Genomic DNA, 21,728 nt, shown 5'->3' with positions numbered 1-21,728 from the left:
AATACTGTATATACATATTTAAAATTTTGATTGGTTAACAAATTTTAAAAAACTAATTAGTAATTCTAACGAGAGAGAAAATCAATTATTTCTTTGAAACTAATATATTTAAAAGATTTTATTAGTCTAGTATTTAAAGTACATTTTTACAGAGATTAATAATAAATGTTTGTCAATGGCATTGGTATGTAAATTTTTACAAAAATAAGGTTATAATTCTATGGGTACTAGTACTACTGCTCTAATAGTATGGATAGAAAAGTTAATTATTAAAATTTTAGTAAATTAGTATAGTAATTTTTTCCCCATTGTATAAAAGTGAAGATAACAAAAGATGAAAAAGGCATTAAAGAACAAAGAAACTGATCCATTTTTGGCGGGTCTTCTTCTTCTTCATCTTCACATGTGTTAACAAACCATAGCTCGTCGTTTAAAGCGATCTCGGAATTTAAACGTGGCAACCATGTATCGGAGGCCCACCACTCACTACGGGCGTTACACTCTAAGTCGAATCAAGCGTTACATGTGTGTGGTGGTGTTGAATGAAACTCGCCCATGGTTTTCTGTTATCTCTGCCGCCAAGTGTCGATCTTTCTTCGCCACTTCTCACCAAGTTACCAGTAACCCAAATAATGGATTCTTTCTTCGATCTTGTATACATAAGCTGGAGTGGTTTCTTCAACAAAGTCCTCTCCTTTTGTGTTTTCTGTGTTTGCCTTATAAGTGTTTGTGTTTTTGCCTCTGAGAAAAAGAAAAAAAAAATCATGCCGACTGGTAGGTTCGAGACGATGCGTGAATGGGTTCACGACGCCATCTCTGCTCAACGCAATGAGCTCCTCTCTCTTTTCTCCAGGTCTCTTCTTTACCCTCTCTCTCTCTCCCTGAGACTCAAAATTATACCCTTTGCATGTGTGTTGTGATTGAGTCTCAAGAGTAATTGTTTTGTTTGTTATCGTTAGATATGTAGCTCAAGGAAAGGGGATACTGCAGTCCCACCAGCTGATTGATGAGTTCCTTAAGACTGTCAAAGTTGATGGAACAAGTGAAGATCTTAACAAGAGCCCATTCATGAAAGTTCTGCAGTCTGCAGAGGTTGAATCATTCTCATGACTATGTTATTATGTTCATATACCTTTCGGTTTAGGCTTTATTGATGTGTGATACACAATAAGTTTTCGTGTCCAGGAAGCCATAGTTTTGCCTCCATTTGTTGCGACGGCTATTCGTCCCAGACCTGGTGTTAGGGAATATGTCCGTGTGAATGTGTACGAGCTGAGCGTAGATCATTTAACTGTTTCTGAATATCTTAGGTTTAAGGAAGAGCTTGTTAATGGCCAGTAAGTAAATCCTTTTGTGCAAAGTTTTTGTGTGTATACTTCTCTGCTTAGATGCTTAAAGTGTCAACCTTTTTCATCAGTGCCAATGGAAATTATCTTCTTGAGCTTGATTTTGAACCTTTCAATGCCACATTTCCTCGCCCAACTCGGTCATCATCCATTGGGAATGGTGTTCAGTTCCTTAACCGTCACCTCTCGTCCATTATGTTTCGGAACAAAGAAAGCATGGAGCCTTTGCTTGAGTTTCTCCGCAATCACAAACATGATGGCCGTGTTAGTATTTTTCTATACTTGAACTTAGTTTATATCATAAACTTTGTGTAATTAGTAGTATATAACACTGATCCGTACTCTCTCTGTGTAATGCAGCCCATGATGTTGAATGATCGAATACAGAATATCCCCATACTTCAGGGAGCTTTGGCAAGGGCAGAGGAGTTCCTTTCTAAACTTCCTCTGGCGACACCATTCTCTGAATTCGAATTTGAGTAAGATCTATCATTCTTTCGTCATTCGCTGCATATTCTTTTTCCTTATTTGTTCGCTAACAAATTATGTTGCCCTTTTCCTTCTTGGACACTGTACATTGGTGAAGACTACAAGGGCTGGGATTTGAAAGGGGTTGGGGTGACACAGCACAGAAGGTTTCAGAAATGGTGCATCTCCTTCTGGACATACTCCAGGCACCTGATCCTTCCGTCTTGGAGACGTTTCTTGGAATGATTCCTATGGTGTTCAATGTTGTGATTTTGTCTCCGCATGGTTACTTTGGCCAAGCCAATGTCTTGGGTCTGCCTGATACTGGTGGACAGGTAGATTTGGTCGTAATCTTCCATTTCTGGTAACTTGGTGGTTTTCTGTTGATTCAACTTATACTCTACCGTTGAGATTTGCAGGTTGTGTACATTCTTGATCAAGTACGTGCTTTAGAAAATGAAATGCTCCTTAGGATACAGAAGCAAGGCCTGGATGTCATTCCAAAGATTCTCATTGTATATTTTCTTACTGACTATTTACTTTGTTCTTCTCCTTTTTAAAATTTTGGCATTCAAGTTTCAATGTAAGTTCATGTATCCTTGATGGCTTGTATAGGTAACAAGGTTGATACCCGAAGCAAAAGGAACAACGTGCAACCAGAGGTTAGAAAAAGTTAGTGGTACAGAACACGCACACATTCTGCGTATACCATTTAGGACTGAAAAAGGCATTCTTCGCAAGTGGATCTCGAGGTTTGATGTCTGGCCATACCTGGAGACTTTTGCAGAGGTTAGAACTTACTAGTAGCCAGATTTCTATTTAAACTCAGAAATTTTTCTTTTGCTTCTTTATTTAGATGGGGTTAGCTAGAGTTAGGGTGAACTAAAGAATATACTTGTACATATGACGTAGGATGATCCTTTTCAGCTGTACATTAGCTAACACTTACGTCTATGTGACTAGGATGCATCAAACGAAATTTCTGCAGAGTTGCAGGGTGTACCAAATCTCATCATTGGCAACTACAGTGACGGAAATCTTGTTGCTTCTTTGTTAGCTAGTAAGCTAGGCGTGATACAGGTTGATGAGTTTTATACTAACAAAAATATTAAATTCAATCTTGTTCATTAAAGACTTGTAAACTTCTGTTCTGATCTCTCCTTTACCATCTGAGATGCCGTGTAATATTGCTCATGCTTTAGAGAAAACCAAGTACCCTGAGTCTGACATTTACTGGAGAAACCATGAAGATAAGTATCATTTTTCAAGTCAGTTCACTGCAGATCTAATTGCCATGAATAATGCTGATTTCATCATCACCAGCACATACCAAGAGATTGCGGGAAGGTAAAAATTTCACCCAATATTCAACTGCATGCTCTTGCCTCTGGAATTGTGGTTTAATACCAACAGAAACTGTTTTGCTTTTGTTACAACAAGAATAATGTTGGGCAATACGAGAGCCACACAGCTTTCACTCTTCCTGGTCTTTACCGAGTTGTTCATGGAATCGATGTCTTTGACCCCAAGTTTAACATAGTCTCTCCAGGAGCTGATATGACCATATACTTTCCATATTCTGACAAGGAAAGAAGACTCACTGCCCTTCATGAGTCAATTGAAGAACTCCTCTTTAGCGCAGAACAGAATGATGAGCATGTGTAAGTCCTTTCACAACAATTCTGATCCAGCAATACAAAATATTAGTCCAAGTGTGTGATGCAAGTTTCAAATTTGTATTTAATGAATGATATTATATATGTATTGGCTTGCATGTTTCAATCTTCTTGTGTTGATGTAGTGGTTTACTGAGCGACCAATCAAAGCCAATCATCTTCTCCATGGCAAGACTTGACAGGGTGAAAAACTTGACTGGGCTAGTTGAGTGCTATGCCAAGAATAGCAAGCTGAGAGAGCTCGCAAATCTTGTTATAGTTGGTGGCTACATCGACGTGAATCAGTCCAGGGACAGAGAAGAAATGGCTGAGATACAAAAGATGCACAGCCTGATCCAGCAGTATGGTTTACATGGTCAGGTCAGGTGGATTGCTGCTCAAATGAACCGTGCCCGAAATGGTGAGCTTTACAGACACAAAAGGTGTTTTTGTTCAGGTAACATGAGATAAATTCGCATATACTTGGACTTTATGTTAGGTTTACAGACCACTGTCTAATATCTCTCTTTTGACACCACAGCCTGCTTTCTATGAAGCATTTGGGCTTACAGTTGTGGAATCAATGACTTGTGGGCTCCCAACGTTTGCTACCTGTCATGGTGGACCAGCAGAGATTATCGAGAATGGAGTTTCGGGGTTCCACATTGACCCATATCATCCAGACCAGGTGGCAACTACCCTTGTCAGCTTCTTTGAGACCTGCAACGCCAATCCGAATCATTGGGTAAAAATCTCTGAAGGAGGGCTCAAGCGAATCTATGAAAGGTTGCCCCATTTTCCTTAACAGGCTCAACAACAGAACTCTATATCACTTCACCTAGCTGATTTTATAAGGGCTTGTGCATGTATAGGTACACATGGAAGAAGTACTCAGAGAGGCTGCTTACACTGGCTGGAGTCTATTCATTCTGGAAACATGTGTCTAAGCTCGAAAGGAGAGAAACACGACGTTACCTAGAGATGTTTTACTCTTTGAAGTTTCGTGATCTGGTTAGTGTAACTCACACTACTACTTCTCCTCTGTTTTGGATGTCTTCACCTACTTTACTTACATAATTCTTTTTCGGTTTGCAGGCCAATTCAATCCCGCTGGCAACAGATGAGAATTGAGCATGACATGGTTGGATTCCATTTTCTGCACTCTCTTCAGAGCTTTTGTTTGTGTTATCTAAAATAAAAGTTGTTGGGTTTTGTTTCCTTGAGTGGTTTGATTTTGGACTTGTTTGTGTTAATGTTGTTTTGTTTGTTTTCTTAATATCAAAAACAATAATTCACTGGTTGGTGTCTAAAAGCTAATAGTGGTTACTATTTTTAGAGGTGAAGACACAAACCTAGTTATAACGGTCCACAGCTAAAAAACCTTAACCTGTTGGGAAACAAATTAAACCCATTAATTCATAACCTCATGCTCTACCCCAATAATAGCACTTTGCATCTGCATTATATTATTAACTCCACTCTTCTCTTCTCCTTCCTTCTAACCAAAACAGAGTCACAACAGGGCTCTAAGCAACAGTTAGAAGCCCCTCCAACTAAATTCTTTTCTTTACGTTCTCTTGAAATTGAATCCACCAAACAAAAAAAAATGGGGCTGGAAGGTGAATTGATAAAGAAGAAAAGCATCATTGCTGGGATTCTCACGGCCTTACTCGTTGTCATGGTTATCGTTGTCGCCATCATAAAAACACAAAATACCAGCAATCCAGACAAAATCACCACTGTGCAGATTAAAGCAACCACCAAGGCAATCCGAGCAGTTTGCGCACCAACTGATTACAAAGAGACTTGTGTCAACAGTCTCATGAAAGCTTCTCCTGACTCCACTCAGCCTCTCGAACTCATTAAGCTTGGCTTCAACATCACCATCCAATCCATAAAAGATAGCGTCAAGAAAGCTTCCGGGGAGCTGAAAGCCAAGGCAGCCAATGACAACGAGACCAAAGGGGCTTTGGACTTGTGTGAGAAACTTATGACTGATGCTACAGACGATCTGGAAAAGTGTCTTCATAACTTTCATGGGTTCTCAATCACTCATATTGAGGACTTCGTCGAAGATCTCCGTGTTTGGCTTAGTGGTTCCATCGCTTATCAACAAACATGCATGGATACTTTTGAGGAAATTAACTCTAACCTTTCACAAGACATGCACAAGATCTTTGAAACATCCAAAGAACTCACTAGTAATGCCCTTGCTATGATTACTAGCATCTCTAGCTTCCTCGGAGAGCACATCACAGGTACTATTTTCATTTGTTACTTGTACACTTAAAAGTACATGTCTATCTCTTACGCTAGTAGTATAAACGAAAAATGCTACCATTTTGGGTGACAGGATTAATTGGAGATCATGGAAACCACGCCAGAAAACTCTTGTCCACGGAGGACGGTATCCCAAGTTGGGTTGGACCAAACACTCGACGGCTCATGGCAGAGCAAGGAGTTGTCAAACCTAATGTGGTGGTGGCACAAGACGGAAGCGGTGAGTACAAGACTATCAATGAGGCCTTGAGTGTTGTCCCTAAAGCCAACCAAAAGCCATTTGTTATCTACATCAAGCAAGGTGTCTATAACGAGAAAGTTGACGTCACCAAGAAGATGACTCACGTCACTTTCATCGGTGATGGACCAACCAAAACTAAGATCACTGGTAGTCTCAACTATTACATCGGCAAGGTCAAGACATACCATACTGCCACTGTTGGTGAGTCCCAACTCTGTTTTTAATCCCAACTCTGTTTAACTCATACTAATATGTTATGGATTGATACAGCCATCAACGGTGATAACTTAACGGCCAAGAACATCGGGTTTGAAAACACTGCTGGTCCGGAAGGACACCAAGCTGTGGCCTTAAGAGTCTCCGCAGACTATGCGGTCTTCCACAACTGCCAAATCGATGGTTACCAAGACACACTCTACCTCCATTCTCATCGTCAATTCTACCGTGACTGCACAATCTCTGGCACTGTTGACTTCATCTTCGGAGATGGGAAAGTCGTTTTACAAAAATGTAACATTGTGGTTAGAAAACCAATGAAAAGTCAGTCTTGCATGATCACAGCCCAAGGCCGGACCGATGAACGTGAATCAACCGGGATCGTGCTAGACAACTGCCACATTACCGGAGAACCGGAGTACATTCCCGTGAAATCTATAAACAAAGCATATCTTGGAAGGCCATGGAAACAGTTCTCAAGAACCATTATAATGAGAACAACCATAGACGACGTTGTTGATCCAGCGGGATGGCTTCCTTGGAATGGTAGTTTTGCACTTAATACGCTTTACTATGCTGAGTATGAGAATAATGGGCTTGGCTCAGATCAATCACAACGTGTTAAGTGGCCTGGGATTAAGAAACTCTCGCCTAAGCAAGCTCTTAGATTCACTCCTGCTAGGTTTTTACGTGGTAACTTGTGGATTCCACCAACTCGTGTGCCTTACATGGGGAGTATGCAGTAGATTCCAATTTGTGATTTTTTATCTTCCAGTTTCTGTTTTAAATAATAAAATTTTAAAGGTAAATAATTTTCTGTACATGTCATTGTATTTGGTTAAGACCAACTAAGAAAGAACTTCAACTTTTCATAGTTTTGGTAAATTAATCTACATAAATGTAACGGAAGATGAAAAATAATCCATTACATACATTCAGTTTTTTAAGAAATTATAGTTCATACCAGGCTGACGTATACAGGGAGTCACTCTCAACTGTACTTGTTAAAGCAATATATGCTCTTTCTTGTCCATGGATCTATAATGCCTATGTTCTTGTCATTGCAATGATGGTTTTTTTACTCTCATCTCTTGTCTAGTAGTATGTTCCTTACTTGGATTCCTACTCCTTTAGGTTCAAAAGAACAAATTACATTTTGACCTCTTGTTTATATACTTTTATTGATTAAGAGTGTTTCATTGTTCTATGGATCGGAGACTACAAAGGTTTTTAGATGTTTTTGAATGGTTTTTTGGCATGGCTTGGTGGATATATAATCAATTGATAGCGGAAACAATCTTATAAATTATAATTTTCCACATCTTGAACTATAGTGTATTTTTCTATTAATAATCTTTTTATATGTATCGAAATCTAATTGAGTAACTTAACACACATGTTGTACATCCGCTAGTAGCTACATGATCAAATTCCTATAAGAAACATCAAAATTTATATAATAGGATAATAATTTTATAGTTTTATCATTATATGTATCTAATGCGTCATGTATATATATATATAATAATAAGTCGTCAAAATTACGACAATGTTCTGAGGGACCATATGATAAGAAAATAATTTACATGTGATCGAATACAAAATGCAGAATCTAAGGTTTATTTATTTATTAACGGGTCTCCACTTATAAAAATATAGAGTTTGAAAGTATTTGGGAATGGACTAACAGAAAAGGTGGTGGAAAGAAAGAGACAAGAGATCAGTAAAGAAGACTGAAGAAGAGAAGAGAGCATTGAATCAAGCAATATTAAAACACCTTTTCTCTACCCCTTTAACCAATTTCTTAACAACAAATATCCAAATTTTCCCAGTATGCTCCAATCTCAAGTCTCGATTCCACATATCCACTACCACACCAAGGCACCAACCATAAATATTAAGTACCTAAAAATATATTAAAAACAAATCTTTTATAATTTAGAAAATAAAAGAATAAAAAGCTCTTTTAGTTACTCCCTATGTCTCTAATAGATTGACGTTTTGCCAATTTCACATATATTAAAAAAAAAATTAAAGTTTTATTTATAAATTATTTTATAACTGCTTTTAGGTAGAAAAAGAAAATATAAACTTTAGATAATATGTCATGTGGAGAAAACTTAAAGTAAACAAATTATTTTAATTTTTGTTAATGTACAACATCAATTTTTTAGGAACAAGAGAAAATCCTAAAACATCAATTTATGTGAGAAAGAGGGAGTAAAAGTTATCTGGCATCCTAAATTTTCATCTAGCCCTTGTTTTAAAGAACCACTCGTTTGGAGTAAAGACTTGTGTAAAAAAGTCGTATGCTTTTTGTGAAAGTCATCTCAAATTCTTTATGGTTAATACGTAAACGTAGTAAATGTGTCTGTGAGAATAAATAAATGATGAGAAGGACCCATGCAAATTCCTTGGTACCATTAAATGTTCAATGGATCTCGAGATTTTCAAATTACAAATACTATACAACTAGTATTACTTTCTGTTTCTAGATCATATATAAAAGCAAAATATAATATATCTTCAAAGTTACGAAAATGTCTTTTTTTTTTTTGTTATAATAAGAAACAATTCCCATGTGATCGGTTGCAGAATACAATTCTAGTTTTATTGATTTATTAACTACGAGTCTTTATTTTCTAAAATATGTAATGTAGTTTGGAAAGTAGTATTTGGGATATGTGTACTACTAACCGAAAAAGAAGGTAGAAAGAGACAAGAGAGTGGAGAAGCATTGAATCAACCAAAAAACACAATAAAACACCTTTTCTCTTTGGGACATTACAAAAAAAAACCAAAAAAACTAAACTCATTTGAACCAAATGTCTAACAAAAACAACAAAACTCCAATTTTCCCAATGCTCCATTCTCAACATTTCAGTGATTATGGCTTCGATCCCCAGATCCATTACTTTCAGGTGGTTCTCTCTTCTTCTTCTTCTTCTTCCACTTTTTGTTTTTAGGGTTTCGATATAGAGCTAGCTATATAACTCTGCTTTTTTTTTTTTTGTATATATTGTAAGGTTTTGGAAGAAGCAAAGAAGCACAAGTCCTCCATTGACACGTCTCAGTTCAAGCTTCAGAAACCTATATCGAAAGACGATTTGATCCGGACCACTCTTCACAACAAGAACAAGAACAAGAAGCGTTGGTTATGGTGCAAGAACGCTTTGTTCTTCTTCAAGTGTCGGAAATGGCCAATCTCACGATGCTCCGGTGGAGACAACAATAATGAGTTTGATGATCGTACCAGCGACGACGTTCACATTGCTAGAGCTAGGAACTTTAGAGCCGGTTCGATATCTGGTCCGGTTTACGTGACGGAGAGCTGGAGCGGTTCGAGCACACCGTACCGAACGATGACTACGACGTCGGCGGTTCATCAGTATTTGAGTCTACGGGAGCTTAATATGGAGCGGCAACAGAGGATCACTACCTCTTCTTCATCTTCTATGTCCGGTCCTATTTACTTGGTCACGTGATTATACATCAATTTGCAGAATTATCCTTTTATTAATTTTTTTATTGGATAAGAAAAAAGAGAATTAATAAGATTTGTTTTTTGGGAGGTGTGGTTATAGTTTATTTGCAAGAAAAAGCTTGGATTTGGTTTGTGGGCCTAACGGGCCCAATTGTTTTATAGGTTACATAAGAGTGTGACTACGCAACTTTTTTTCGACGCAATATGATTGAAAAAGTTCTCTTTTCTATAAATTTTCATGAAGTCTTTTTTACCCAATTGACAAAGCAAATATATACAATCATACATCATTGCTTGCTTGATTGACAAACATAATTGAGACACAATATAAAGATTTCCAATCCGAATATAGATAGAATATACAAAAACTCTTCTTACTAGGCTTTTCTTAACCAAAAGTACCAGCACCAATAACTATATGAGTTTTATTCACGAGAAGGATCATAATGACTACTATCATTAAAAAGGACATGCCAAATCTAAATCTCATTTAGGGTTGTTGTTGAAGAGACTTCTTGAGATGTAGGGCTTCTTTGAGCTTACGACCAAGAGCAAACGCCAATGGTGGAGGGACTGCATTCCCAATCTGCCTATGCTTGTGTATTATGTTCCCTGAGAACTCATAGCTATCCGGAAACCCCTGCAGTTTTCATATACAACCGTGTCACCATATTGATAAAGCTAATAATACTAACTCTATTTCCCAAAAAAAAAAAAAAAGCTCGAAAAATCATTTCATATGGCAAGCGGTTTGAATTCTCGTAAGAATGAATGTTATCTGATGTTAGAGGACCTACTAGGAACATAGAATTTTTCTTACCTGAGATCGGGCGCATTCACGGACTGTGAGGATTCTGTCCTGTTCAGGATGGAAGCACATTCCCACCTTGCCCATGGGCTGAGGATCGGTAATGGAAGTCGGAAAATTGCCTTGCCAGTCTAGTCTCCCAAAGAGTCCCTTCCACTGGTTGTGGCGCTTAGCTGTGTTTGGCAGACACCAGGGAATCATTTCTACCACCTGCCCAGTTGATAGCTTTACCTGTAATTGTAAAACAAAGCAATTAGGTTGATCTCTAGTTTTGAAAGGCAACTCTTTTAGTTTCCAGTGGTCCAACTGACAAAGCAATTGCCGTAGTAGGATGTATAGGACTGACCTTTTCATTTGGCAGGTCACGCCAATCAGCACCTGGCCTCTTTGGGATTGTCTTACATCGAATGAGGTTTATTTCATTCATCTCCTTGCATATATGATCAGTGAGAGCAATCATGCTCCCTCTTATCTCCTTTTGGAACCACGAGACTGCTTCAGCTTTATACTGCAAGACACAAGAATTTCCCCAACAAAAAAAAATTCAAATGGGTTCACGTTGTTGTGTTTAACAGATATGTATGTATAGATACTTTCTCCTGATGTGTTGTCATACCTCTTTGTTTGTCCTGGATTCTCCGTTTTCTACTGGTGGAAGATCACCAATTGTGTCTCTCACGGTGATCGGGCGGAAAGGTGCACCAAATGCAGTACTACGAACAGCAGCATAATATAAGCCTTTGGATAGAGGGATTTTCAACTTCGGAACACCAAAGACATGCATCGGTTCAGGCCATTCTGGGAGAACTTCTTCGGGCGCAGCTGCCCAGATGAAAGCTCTTTTACGAGATTGGGATACTCCATATGCACCAGCCTCCAGGATACCAAATCTCACCTGGATAACATCATGTTAAAGAGGTTAAATTTAGTATCACTGTATTCTGCAAACCATTGCCCACATAGCATACTAACGCCTAATAAAGAACAATCAATTTTATAGCGTTAAGATTTTACCTGGTAACCCATTTCGAGAAGGGAAGCCAAAGTAAGCTGAAATGTCTGCCCTTTATTGAATGAAACAAAGGTCCTCACGTTTTCCAGAAGAAAATACCTTGGCCGGAAATAATCAGCAAATGACAAGAATGCTAATATCATTTCACATTGAACTTTACTCCAGGAGCTTTGGTTGAATCTGTTCATCCCAGAAAAGCCCTGCCAAATTGCACAAGTTAAGAGCTTTTCACTTATTCAACAAAAATTTTACACAAGTATTGCAACAATCTGAAATATATACCTGACACGGAGGTCCTCCGTTGATGAAGTCCACTTGACCAGGCATTGGCAGAGTACTCTTCTGGTCCTCATCAAGTTTAGCTGCGAGTTCATTGGCCTCCTTAGTAGAGACACAATCCTCTTGATCTCCACCTTTCTCCATTATAGCCCTGCGAGTAATCTCAACAAACTGATCAAAATACAAGAAATAGCCACGCAAACAGATTAAGCATTTAACTTGTTGGCTATTTACCTAAGAATCACATTGCAGTTGTCAACAAAAACTGTTGACTCAGGATGATTTTGTCTAAAAGCCTGCCCAGCTGGCTCTTCATACTCAATTGCCCACTTTGTATCAGATACACCTTGTACATATAACATGAATATTAATACAACTTATTCAAGCATTTTGGAAGATTAAGAGTTGACTGAAGATAATACATACCAGCCTTTTCCAGTCCCTGAGACAGGCCACCACAACCAGCAAATATATCTAGAGTAGCCAAACGCATCTCTTTAGGTGGCTCATCAGGCTTGACAATCCCAGACTCAGTTTCACTCTCTACTCCCTTTCCCTTTTTCTTTCTTAGAAGTGTGTCGTCCTTAATAGTCGAGAACTTCAGCTTCATATTGGCGGGCAACTGTTACAAAACAATTAAGAGAAACAGTTCAACACTGTATCGGAGCAATAATCATAACGTATTAATTAGAGACACAATCTATTGACAGAAACTAAAGTGAATAGATATATACCTGCTTGAGAGAACCTTTGGAGGAATCAAAGAAAAGTTCGCAGAAGAAAATATGATCTGATATTGGATATTCGCGGCATAAGGGCATATCATTTTTCTTTCTTACTTCACATTTTCGCTCTATATCTCCTGGACGGAGAACATATGTTTCCTGGCTGTAGTACAACTTAAGAAATTGCAAAAAGAAAGAGAAAAAGATTGTAAGATAAAGTTGAGAAGAAACCTTCCCCAATTAAAACATTACCAGATATAAGAAATAGTTCTTACTTCTTGGATGTCTGAAGCATAGGCCTTATCTGCAGAAACATCCTCAGGCCTATAAAACCTTCTAACTTTCACATCAAAGGAATCCAAATCAGCCTTTCTAGATTCCTTCGGGACGATTTCCAACAATTGGCAAACAACATATGCTCTTAACCCAATGTTCCGCCCAGACTTATAAACAGTTCTGATATCCTCCTTCAATCCATCTATTGAGTCAGGGTTGACATAGACGAAATCCTCAGTAGAATACTCAATCCCATTGGAGAAAAAGCCTGTCTTTGAAACATTTAGTTTAATTGCAGACCTCTCCTCTTCATCCTCCCTTATCTTACATGAATTGCAGAACCCAGAACTGCGACCAATATCACTTAGTGGAAGACTAAAGAATCCCCCTCTCTCAGGTGAGTACAAGCTTTTGCAGTAGTATTCTGTTGGCAAATCTTTTGCTTTTCTTTCTAATGCTCTATTCCGGTCAAGCTTATCTGCAGCGATGTTCTCTTTCCTATACTGATGCCCCCATGGCCTTGATCGAATCTCAAAGCCGACTATTCCTTTTATGTCCTTAAGCTGTACAGTCGTGCATTCATTGGTCAGAAATAGTTCCCTCTCGTTGGATGCATTCCCCAGAACTGTCTTACATCCTCTTTGTAAGAACCTACCATGTAACATTTTGCAGTGATCTGTACTTTCGAACATGTACTCCACAAAATAGATGGCCGGAAGTTCATCTGAATCATCAACTTCCAAGGTGACAGCACCACCTACAGACACTGTTTCCCCACCAATAAGGGCTTGTCGATAGAGAGGCTCACCAGCAGATGTTTTTCCTAGACTCTCGCCATCCCATCGTATTTCCCTTTTTCCAGAACTGGCTCGAATTTTCTTAGGAGCAAGAGGCTTTTGAACTTCAGCAGGTTCTGCTACAGTGTCCTCCGTGACATCTTCATTTTCACCTTCCTCTTCAATCTCTTCCTCCCCATTTTCGCCCTCGTCTTCCACCTCTAACTCCTCATTTGCTGCACCAATCGCCTGCAATGAATCCTCTGGAGAGTAATTAGAGTAAAACTCTCCCCAAATTCTGTTGACCAGGCGTGTCGTTGTTGCTTGCATAGATTTCCTCTTGGATACCACAGGTGCCATGCCTGCCCTTGGATTCAGATTCTCTTTCTTCTGCAAAATTTTCTTCGTCTTGATGATCCATTTTGAGTGGTGCCTATCCTCCAATTTATTTGCAAGACCAACAACAAATGCACACCTTTTTAAATCATTGTTGGGATATTTTGCACACATCTGTATGATAATTTGTCCATGGACAATCAAATATCTCTCAACAGCCACGAGATCAGAAGAAATGTAAGCTTTATCATTCATCGGAAACCCAGACAGTCTCTTTATGACATCTGCTAATGAAAGCTTTCCAAACCTACTTTCATGGTGGAGCAATGTAATAATGTGTATCCCAACCGTTGCTGTTTTCAGAACAGGTTTATACCAAAGGGCATACTGCTTAGACGGCTTCCCAAGACGATACCTGCATATACAACGCAGAAACATGGAGCACAAAACATGGAGCACAAAATATGGAGCAACAGAAGAAAAAAATACAACGCAGAAACATGGAGCACAAAATACTAGTATAGTAAGATTACCAGGCCATATCTGTTCGTATATAAATGGAAATATATCCATCCGGCCCATACTCAATCATCCATCCCTTTATTTGACTGAGAAATATGCTCATCCCATCAGGATCGTGTGACTGGGAACCACTGTCGGGATCTTCTGGAGAGAACCACAGTCCCATATCGTCAGTCACCACGCCTGACCCAAAAATGGTGACATCAATATCATCACATTGTTCCATCGGAAGAAGCTCAAGAGATATCATCCGTAAATCAGAGTCGTAAAGAGCCCAGTTGTGAAGCATCCTGCGAGGCAGGTCATCAACGTGAAGCTCATACCAAGCATCATAAAGCAGAAGCTCATCAGTTTCTTCTTTGGTGCTCTTATAGTAGGACGGGAGAGGATATTCACTGGCAATCTCATCTTCATTGATCTTAATGTAGAACATATTTGAAGCAGAAGCTGAGCTGCTGTTTTTCCTGGGCCGCCGCTGCATAGATTTCCTATACTCTTCATCTTGTAACAGTTTAGCATATCTTCTGTCCTCATCAACACCATCAACCAGTTGCTTCGATGTCAAGCCATTGGTCTCCGAAACTTCAGAAACTCCATCAATCCTCAGAACCCCATTAGATGGTTTTCCTTCCATCTGGAAAGCCTTGTCAACCATATTACTCTCATCTCTGAGAGCTACAAGAACAGGAATCTCAGCATAGCTTGTTTCATGTTTATTGGCTGTCTCATCCAAACCAGCGAGTTGGTTATATATAAACTCTCCCTGAGATATAACAAAGTCTTGGATTGCCGCACCACTAGAAAAGTACTTGCTCCCAATCATTGACCTAGCAACCGCAGCAAGCAACTCATCAAGACTCGTATCAGGATCCCCACCCGAAGACTTAGACAACTTCTTATACACAGCCACTGAAGCACGCGCTTTCTCAAAGAAATAATCATAAACCTTCTTGTATCTAGCAGCAGGTTTACGACAATCGTAATCCGCCAACTCCGTAGAGATCCAAATGACAGGGGAACCATCTTCATAATCAGAAATACTCCAATGCTCAACCCTTCCAAAAGATGGACACCTCACACCCTTCTCTTTCTCCTTGTCAGAACACACATCCAAAGGTAAGATAGCTCCAGAAACGAATATGTCATTAATCTCCAACATCTCCACAGGCTGTGAGACACCATCCGAATCAAACAAAACGAAATCGTTCAGCCTCCTAGTTGGACGAGGCTCGATGTCACCACCCTCCAGAGTCGTTAGCATTAACGCGACAATCTCCTCGTCCACAGTCTGCTGTCTCTTTACTTCAACAGTAGCGGATTTCTCATCGAGTCGGACAGATTTCTCCTTGAAATTCGTACACGCTGCAGCGCGCCTCGGCCTCCTCGTCCTCGAGACTTCCTCTGACTTGCTAATCTCTGGAAGTGCTCTCTTCTTCCCCTTCTTTATAGCCTTAGCCCCATTTTCCACCATTCTCAAAAGCCCTAATTTCATTACCAAATTTACCAACAAAAACATCATTATAACGCAATTGAACTATATAATTCACACACGAGAATACGTAATCAAAGCGTTTACTACACCGCATTGCTAAATCGACGCAAAAAAAAAAAAAAACCCCAACTAAAATTTCCCGAATCTAGGGTTTTAACAATCACTGTAGTTCAAAATCAACACAAAATTCAGAAAAAATGACATGATAAACTTACGTTAAGAAGCGAAATCAGCCGGAGAAACGCGAAAATCAGCCGGAGAGGCGCGAAACCCTAGTCGATCAGAGAGAGAGAGAGGTTGAAGACAGGACTGATTTGATTTTTGAGAGGAAATAGTAATATAAAGTTAAAAAGGGGGAGAGAGAGGCGAGATCGATACGACGCGCGGCAATAAACGGCGCTAAAACTAATTTTTTTTAAACGAAACAAAATCAGAAAAAGGCGCCTAAATATATATTTTCACATTTTAGGGTTGCTATAAAAAAAATGATTTATTAGCTTTTAGCGAATATTCCATATTCAATTCTAATTTTACAGATTTGTTTCTATCTCAATATGAAATTAGACGGCGTTTCTATTTTTCCGTCAGTCAAAGTGAAAGTATTGAAAATTGGGATGATAGGAATTTGATGTTTTTGGTTAAGATTTTTTATTTGGCTACAAAGTAGAGATTTTTTTTCTTTCTAAAAATGAAGATTTTAGATGATAAGTGAAGGGATGTAAAAAATAATAATGTAGAAATGATAAGTGAAGATAAATATTGAGAGTTTTATTTCAATTTTCAACAATGAGACTATCCTCCAATAATACTTTTATGTTTTCTTTTCAAACCAGTAACATTTTATCACGATAAATTGTCTTCAGATTAATTTTTAAAATTAAATAATCTTAAATTGGTAAAATACTATTAAATAATCTTAAATCGGTTAGAGTTTTAGGGGAGTCTCTGTTTTATTCAATACTAGGACTGAATCCGCACTACAGCGCGGGAAAATATTTTAATGTTGTTAAAGCGGATAAGAATAAATAAGATGTTATAGTATCTGTTTATTATACTGTTTCTGTACATCCTATTTACTATTGTTGTTAAAACCCGATTAAAATTGAGCTATATTTTTCTTTGTCAATATTTGAGATTTTTAACACTATTTTTTAAAAAGATTTGATTTTATTAAAAGGAACAAAGGTGAGTGAAATATATAATGAGACATGATATAAATATAATGAAATCATAATTTACTTAACGGGTTGTCAAAACATGAGTAGTTGAATATTATTTTAAAAGTTTTTGTTTATTAATACTAATATGTACATAATAGTAATATGTATTTATTTTTCTATGCATCATATATACATGGGTAATGTATTCACCCAATGTGCTGATCATAGTATATATAATTAATTTGTAGTTTATGACTTCTAATTGTGGTTTTGCAAAATGTATTATAATTTTTGAGTAACAGAAATTGGGCTATATTTTTAATTGCTACACTTAAAACAATTGGGTATGAGTTTAATTTTTTGGAGATTTCCGATTTGGGCTTGGTTGACCTTTTTGTAAGTTTTTTTTAACCTCTGTCTGTTTTTTTTTTTTGAACAAAAACCTCTGTCCTGATATCTGAAAAATGGATTGTTTTTTTTCATTTCTTCTACCCAAGAAAACAAACCATCGTTTCATCTCCATTTTCTATTCGATCAACCTTAGAGCCGTAATTTACTTCGTGAGTTTTGACTCTTTTTGATTAAATTCACTACTTCTTCTTTCCAGAAAATATTTTTGGGAAAATTAAATTCACTACTTCTTTCCACAAAATCTTTTTGAGAAAACTGTTAAATCCGAAAAGGGGAGAAACTGCAATTAGTCGAAGGAATTCGGTGTGCTTATGGGGTTGATAAAATTCTCAATCAATTCAATTTTGACCCATGAGTTTTTCGAACCGATTAATCAATTCAATTAGGTTGGTAAGTTGATTTTGATTTTGAATTGCTTTTATTTATAGGGATATTGTTTAGGGAAACCGATTAATCAGTTTCTTCGATCAAAGAAAACATCTTTCATCGTTTCCTCTTTATCTTTCATTCGGTCAACCAAAGATCCCAAATCTACCAGTCTTCCAAATCTTTTTCATAGAGCTGTTAAATCCGACATGTTTACACAACCAATTACTCTAAAGCAATTCGGTGGGTTTATGGGGTTGATAAAAGTGTCAATCTGATTGATTCAGTTTCGCCCACATACTTTCCCGAATCAATTAATCAATTCAATTGGATTGGTAAGTTGTTTTATATTCTCAGCTGCGTTTCTTTATATTGTTTCGATTACATAGGACTATACTCTTACCCTATGTATCAAAAAAATCGATCTTATATTTGAAAAACATAATTGTGTAGCCAAAACAACACGTGTATTGTATATATTTACAGTATTTTGTATATGATTACTTGACATATTATACATTTTATGCAGTATATGTTGATGAATATACAATCAAACCGAAGGATATATATGAAGACATCATAGTATCCGTAAGATAAATAGTGGTTTTCCTAAAACATGTTTCATTGTTTTATTTGGAAGAATCTAAACGTGTTGCTTAATTTGGTTTACACAAAACTGCAGGAAATCAAATGAGATGTACTTTCCTGCAGTCCAATATATTACAATAGAGTCTATGTTTGGAAGGGAGAAACATGAAGGTTAGTTTATAATCTGTCTATTATTTGCGCAAGCTGCTAAGATTCTCTCAGCAAGAACACCCCAAAGTGTACATGATAGACGGTCATCGCTACATATAGAAAAATAAATATGTATTTGAGGAACATTATATAATATATCTCGCAAAAGAATAGTACTAAGTTAAATTACAGTATGTCCCTAAGTTCGAAAACAACTTTCTGTTTGTCCTTGTTGTCAACTTGGTAGATCTTCAGCTCGGCGACATTGACAACTTGACCAACTATATCTGTAAAACCACAATGTTCATAAAAATTCATATTATAGTATTACAATGAAATCCCTATATAAGTATTTGAATAAGAAACAGACTTACCAACTAAAATGTTCTCATTCAAACCAGCTTCGTCACTAACGTTTGCAAAATCTACTAGTTTCAGGAAGATGTCATCAAACAACACGGACATGGCGCGATGGAGGTCGTGTTGATCAGAGTCATACGGTAAACATGGTTCGTCACTCTGAATTTTCCAAATGATTTAGTCAATGAAAAAGTTTCAATGATTACCCAGTTTCCAGTGATTATCCGATTCTGGAATTTTCCAAACTGTGATTTCTTTACCATTGCATGAATGAGGGTACCCTAGTTTTTTTTTTAAATAGTAGTAAATTTCAAAAAAATAAACAGCTAAATATAGTTCAAATGAAACAATGGCAGTAGAGTAGAGAAAACTTACAGAAATATCTGCTAAAACCATTTCGATAGTCTCTCCGGAGAAGACGGTATATTGCTACCAAGAATGAATGATTTTCACTTGAATTTTGTTTTGAATGGTTTGATTGTTAACAAATCTGTGATAGGAGTGATTTTGGCAGCCATTGGAGAAAGTCTGCTATAAGAGAGAGGAATGAAGCTTAAAGGTATGGTGTATTGGACCTTTTGATACTACAGTTATATTTATAGGAAAGTATTACTTATGAACAATTAGGTAAAATATTGTTCCTATAGTTTAGGGGATATTCATCAAATATCCAATTACCGTGAGTCAAGCTATTGTTTATAGGTGTTAATTATAGTTTTCTCTCTATTATTCGAATTAGGGAATATAAAAAACAGTTATGGATAGCTTTCAAATTTGCAACCGAGATTGATATCTTTTTAGTATATTGAAGAGATTGTTTAGCGTAATGAGTGGCTTTGTTTTTGTGATACCTTTTAAGGGTAATCTTTTTAGTATATTGAAGAGATTGTTTAGCGTAATGAATGGCTTTGTTTTTGCGATTTTAAGGGTAATTATAAATTATAATGAGATTGATATTGTAAAGATTATTGCAATTAATTGTAGATTACTTACATAATTTGAATTAGGGAATCTACGAAACTGTTATGATTGCTATCTTTTATATAAGTTTTTTTTGCGAAATTTCAGGGTAATTATTCGTGATATAGAGGTAAATTATTATATGGAAATCCAACTAATGTCGTTGTTACATGTTTTTTATGTTCTTTATAGATGTTTGGAGCCCATAAAAGTCTATGGAACCAGATAAAGCCCAACCTTTGTCAAGTATATCCGATTTTGAAATTTCGGGTTTGTTTTTTAATAAAATCCGATTGAACTAACACTAAAGTCACTTTTGTCCTTCTCACTGATGTTGCTAGTTGTAGACGTGAGGGGCATTTTTGTCCGTTGTGTAAGTTGTACTTCTCTTTTACTATAATAGGGATTTAAGAAACTTTTTTATTATTTGATGTTAAAAATAAGATTTTAAATGGAACGGATGAAATATTGATTAATTTATTTAGGTTGTATTAAGCTCTCGCTTTTATTCATGTAAAAACAAACACATAGCAAACGAAACCCCAAACAAAAACAAAAAAACACCTTGGTCATTTGGTCAAACTCGTTATCAACTTGAAGTTAAGTATTTAAACAGACGCGTTTTAGTTGGAACAAGAGGCTTCCCGTTAGTATCGGTCCCAGCAACAGCGCTCGACCACTCAACTCATACCCGCTCACTTCTCATTTAAATAGATATCACTACGTATGTTTCCTCAACTCTACAATCACAAAGCAAATCAAGAAAATGGCTAGTGGAAGTGATCAGCGTGTGGTGGTCGTAGGAGTAGATGATTCAGCACATAGTTACCATGCACTCGAGACGGCTCTCGATCTCTTCTTCATACCTTTCAAGGCCAACCCACAATTCAAACTTGTCGTTGTTCACGCCCGACCAACAGCGACCTCCTTCCTCGGGGTTGCTGGTCCCGAAACGGTACATATAATACCAATGGTGAAACAAGATTTTAGGCCTGGGCATTCGGTTAACCATTCGGTTTCGGTTCGGTTGTATTCGGTTTCGGTTATTTTGGATATAGTAATATAGTAACCATTTGGATATTTTTGAAATTTCGGTTCGGTTCGGTTCGGTTTCTTTCGGTTCGGTTTCGGTTTGGTTATTTAAATAAATAACCATAACTAACATAAATTATATTAACATTAACCAAATAAACCAAATATAACCAAAACTAACCGAATATAACCAAAATTAACCAAATATACAATAACAAAAATACAAAAAAGGGAAAAATATGGATTCAATTTTACAAAATAGTATTTAACTTTGTAAATTCAAAATAATAACATTTACATATATTGATTATTTAAAATATTTAATTGTTTTGAATCTAGAAATAATTTATATTTTAAGTTTATTTTATAGTTTTGCATAATATTAAGTATATAATATTTGATATCTTCTAGGTTTTCGGATATTTCGGTTAACCATTTAATTGTCGGTTCGGTTCGGTTCGGTTTCAGTTAGTTTGGATATAGATTTTTACTAACCATTCGGGTATTTGAAGAATTTCGGTTCGGTTCGGTTTGGTTTTTTTCGGTTCGGTTTCGGTCGGTTATTTGGTTATCGGTTATTTTGCCCAGCCCTACAAGATTTGAACAAGACTGCTGAACTGGTTAAGAAGAAGTGCGCCGAAGTATGCTCGGCTAAATCCGTTGAGATCGCGTCTTCGGAAGTGATTGAAGGAGATCCGAGGAATATAATGTTGGAAGCCGTGGAGAGACATCATGCGTGTGTTCTTGTCCTTGGTAGCCATGGCTATGGAGCTGTCAAGAGGGTG

At 37.2% G+C, this 21,728-nt stretch overlaps 3 protein-coding genes, 1 long non-coding RNA gene and 1 pseudogene across 5 annotated transcripts; 4 read left to right on the top strand and 1 right to left on the bottom strand.

Annotated features, from left to right (window-relative positions):
- The first annotated feature begins 270 nt into the window (after window positions 1-270).
- On the top strand, window positions 271-4,764 carry LOC104725413 (sucrose synthase 2-like; annotated as a pseudogene). The gene is made up of 15 exons (XR_015570515.1): window positions 271-853; window positions 960-1,092; window positions 1,186-1,337; window positions 1,418-1,610; window positions 1,707-1,825; window positions 1,933-2,149; window positions 2,234-2,329; window positions 2,430-2,603; window positions 2,778-2,894; window positions 2,989-3,161; window positions 3,251-3,475; window positions 3,616-3,926; window positions 4,011-4,255; window positions 4,342-4,480; window positions 4,565-4,764. The product of XR_015570515.1 is annotated as a sucrose synthase 2-like (transcript).
- Window positions 4,765-4,861: 97 nt separating this feature from the next.
- Window positions 4,862-7,015, top strand: LOC104725411 (putative pectinesterase/pectinesterase inhibitor 58). Its single transcript, XM_087471033.1, has 3 exons — window positions 4,862-5,727; window positions 5,823-6,191; window positions 6,261-7,015. The coding sequence occupies exons 1-3, from the start codon at window positions 4,896-4,898 to the stop codon at window positions 6,950-6,952; spliced, it is 1,893 nt and encodes a 630-aa protein (XP_087327159.1). The 5' UTR covers window positions 4,862-4,895; the 3' UTR covers window positions 6,953-7,015.
- Window positions 7,016-8,878: 1,863 nt separating this feature from the next.
- LOC104725410 (uncharacterized) lies at window positions 8,879-9,777 on the top strand. The gene is made up of 2 exons (XM_010444074.3): window positions 8,879-9,127; window positions 9,233-9,777. Exons 1-2 carry the CDS (start codon window positions 9,032-9,034, stop codon window positions 9,689-9,691), a joined length of 555 nt encoding a protein of 184 aa, XP_010442376.2. The 5' UTR covers window positions 8,879-9,031; the 3' UTR covers window positions 9,692-9,777.
- A 121-nt stretch (window positions 9,778-9,898) lies between these two features.
- On the bottom strand, window positions 9,899-16,337 carry LOC104725409 (DNA (cytosine-5)-methyltransferase 1). Its single transcript, XM_010444072.3, has 12 exons — window positions 16,132-16,337; window positions 14,436-15,906; window positions 12,790-14,317; window positions 12,524-12,688; window positions 12,216-12,411; window positions 12,024-12,135; window positions 11,793-11,940; window positions 11,513-11,710; window positions 11,115-11,393; window positions 10,845-11,006; window positions 10,511-10,729; window positions 9,899-10,330 (listed from the first exon to the last, which is right to left on the bottom strand). Exons 2-12 carry the CDS (start codon window positions 15,893-15,895, stop codon window positions 10,181-10,183), a joined length of 4,617 nt encoding a protein of 1,538 aa, XP_010442374.2. The 5' UTR covers window positions 15,896-15,906; window positions 16,132-16,337; the 3' UTR covers window positions 9,899-10,180.
- Window positions 16,338-17,577: 1,240 nt separating this feature from the next.
- LOC104725408 (uncharacterized) lies at window positions 17,578-20,337 on the top strand. Its single transcript, XR_002034149.2, has 5 exons — window positions 17,578-18,188; window positions 18,383-18,612; window positions 19,024-19,100; window positions 19,451-19,510; window positions 20,104-20,337. It is a non-coding gene; the product is annotated as an uncharacterized LOC104725408 (long non-coding RNA).
- The last annotated feature ends 1,391 nt before the right edge of the window (window positions 20,338-21,728 follow it).

This window comes from Camelina sativa, chromosome 11, assembly GCF_030686135.1.
Source record: "Camelina sativa cultivar CO46 ecotype springtype chromosome 11, ASM3068613v1".
Lineage (NCBI taxonomy): Eukaryota > Viridiplantae > Streptophyta > Magnoliopsida > Brassicales > Brassicaceae > Camelina > Camelina sativa.
The sequence above is the reverse complement of the archived record's forward strand: the minus strand, read 5'-3'. Positions and strand labels throughout refer to the sequence as shown.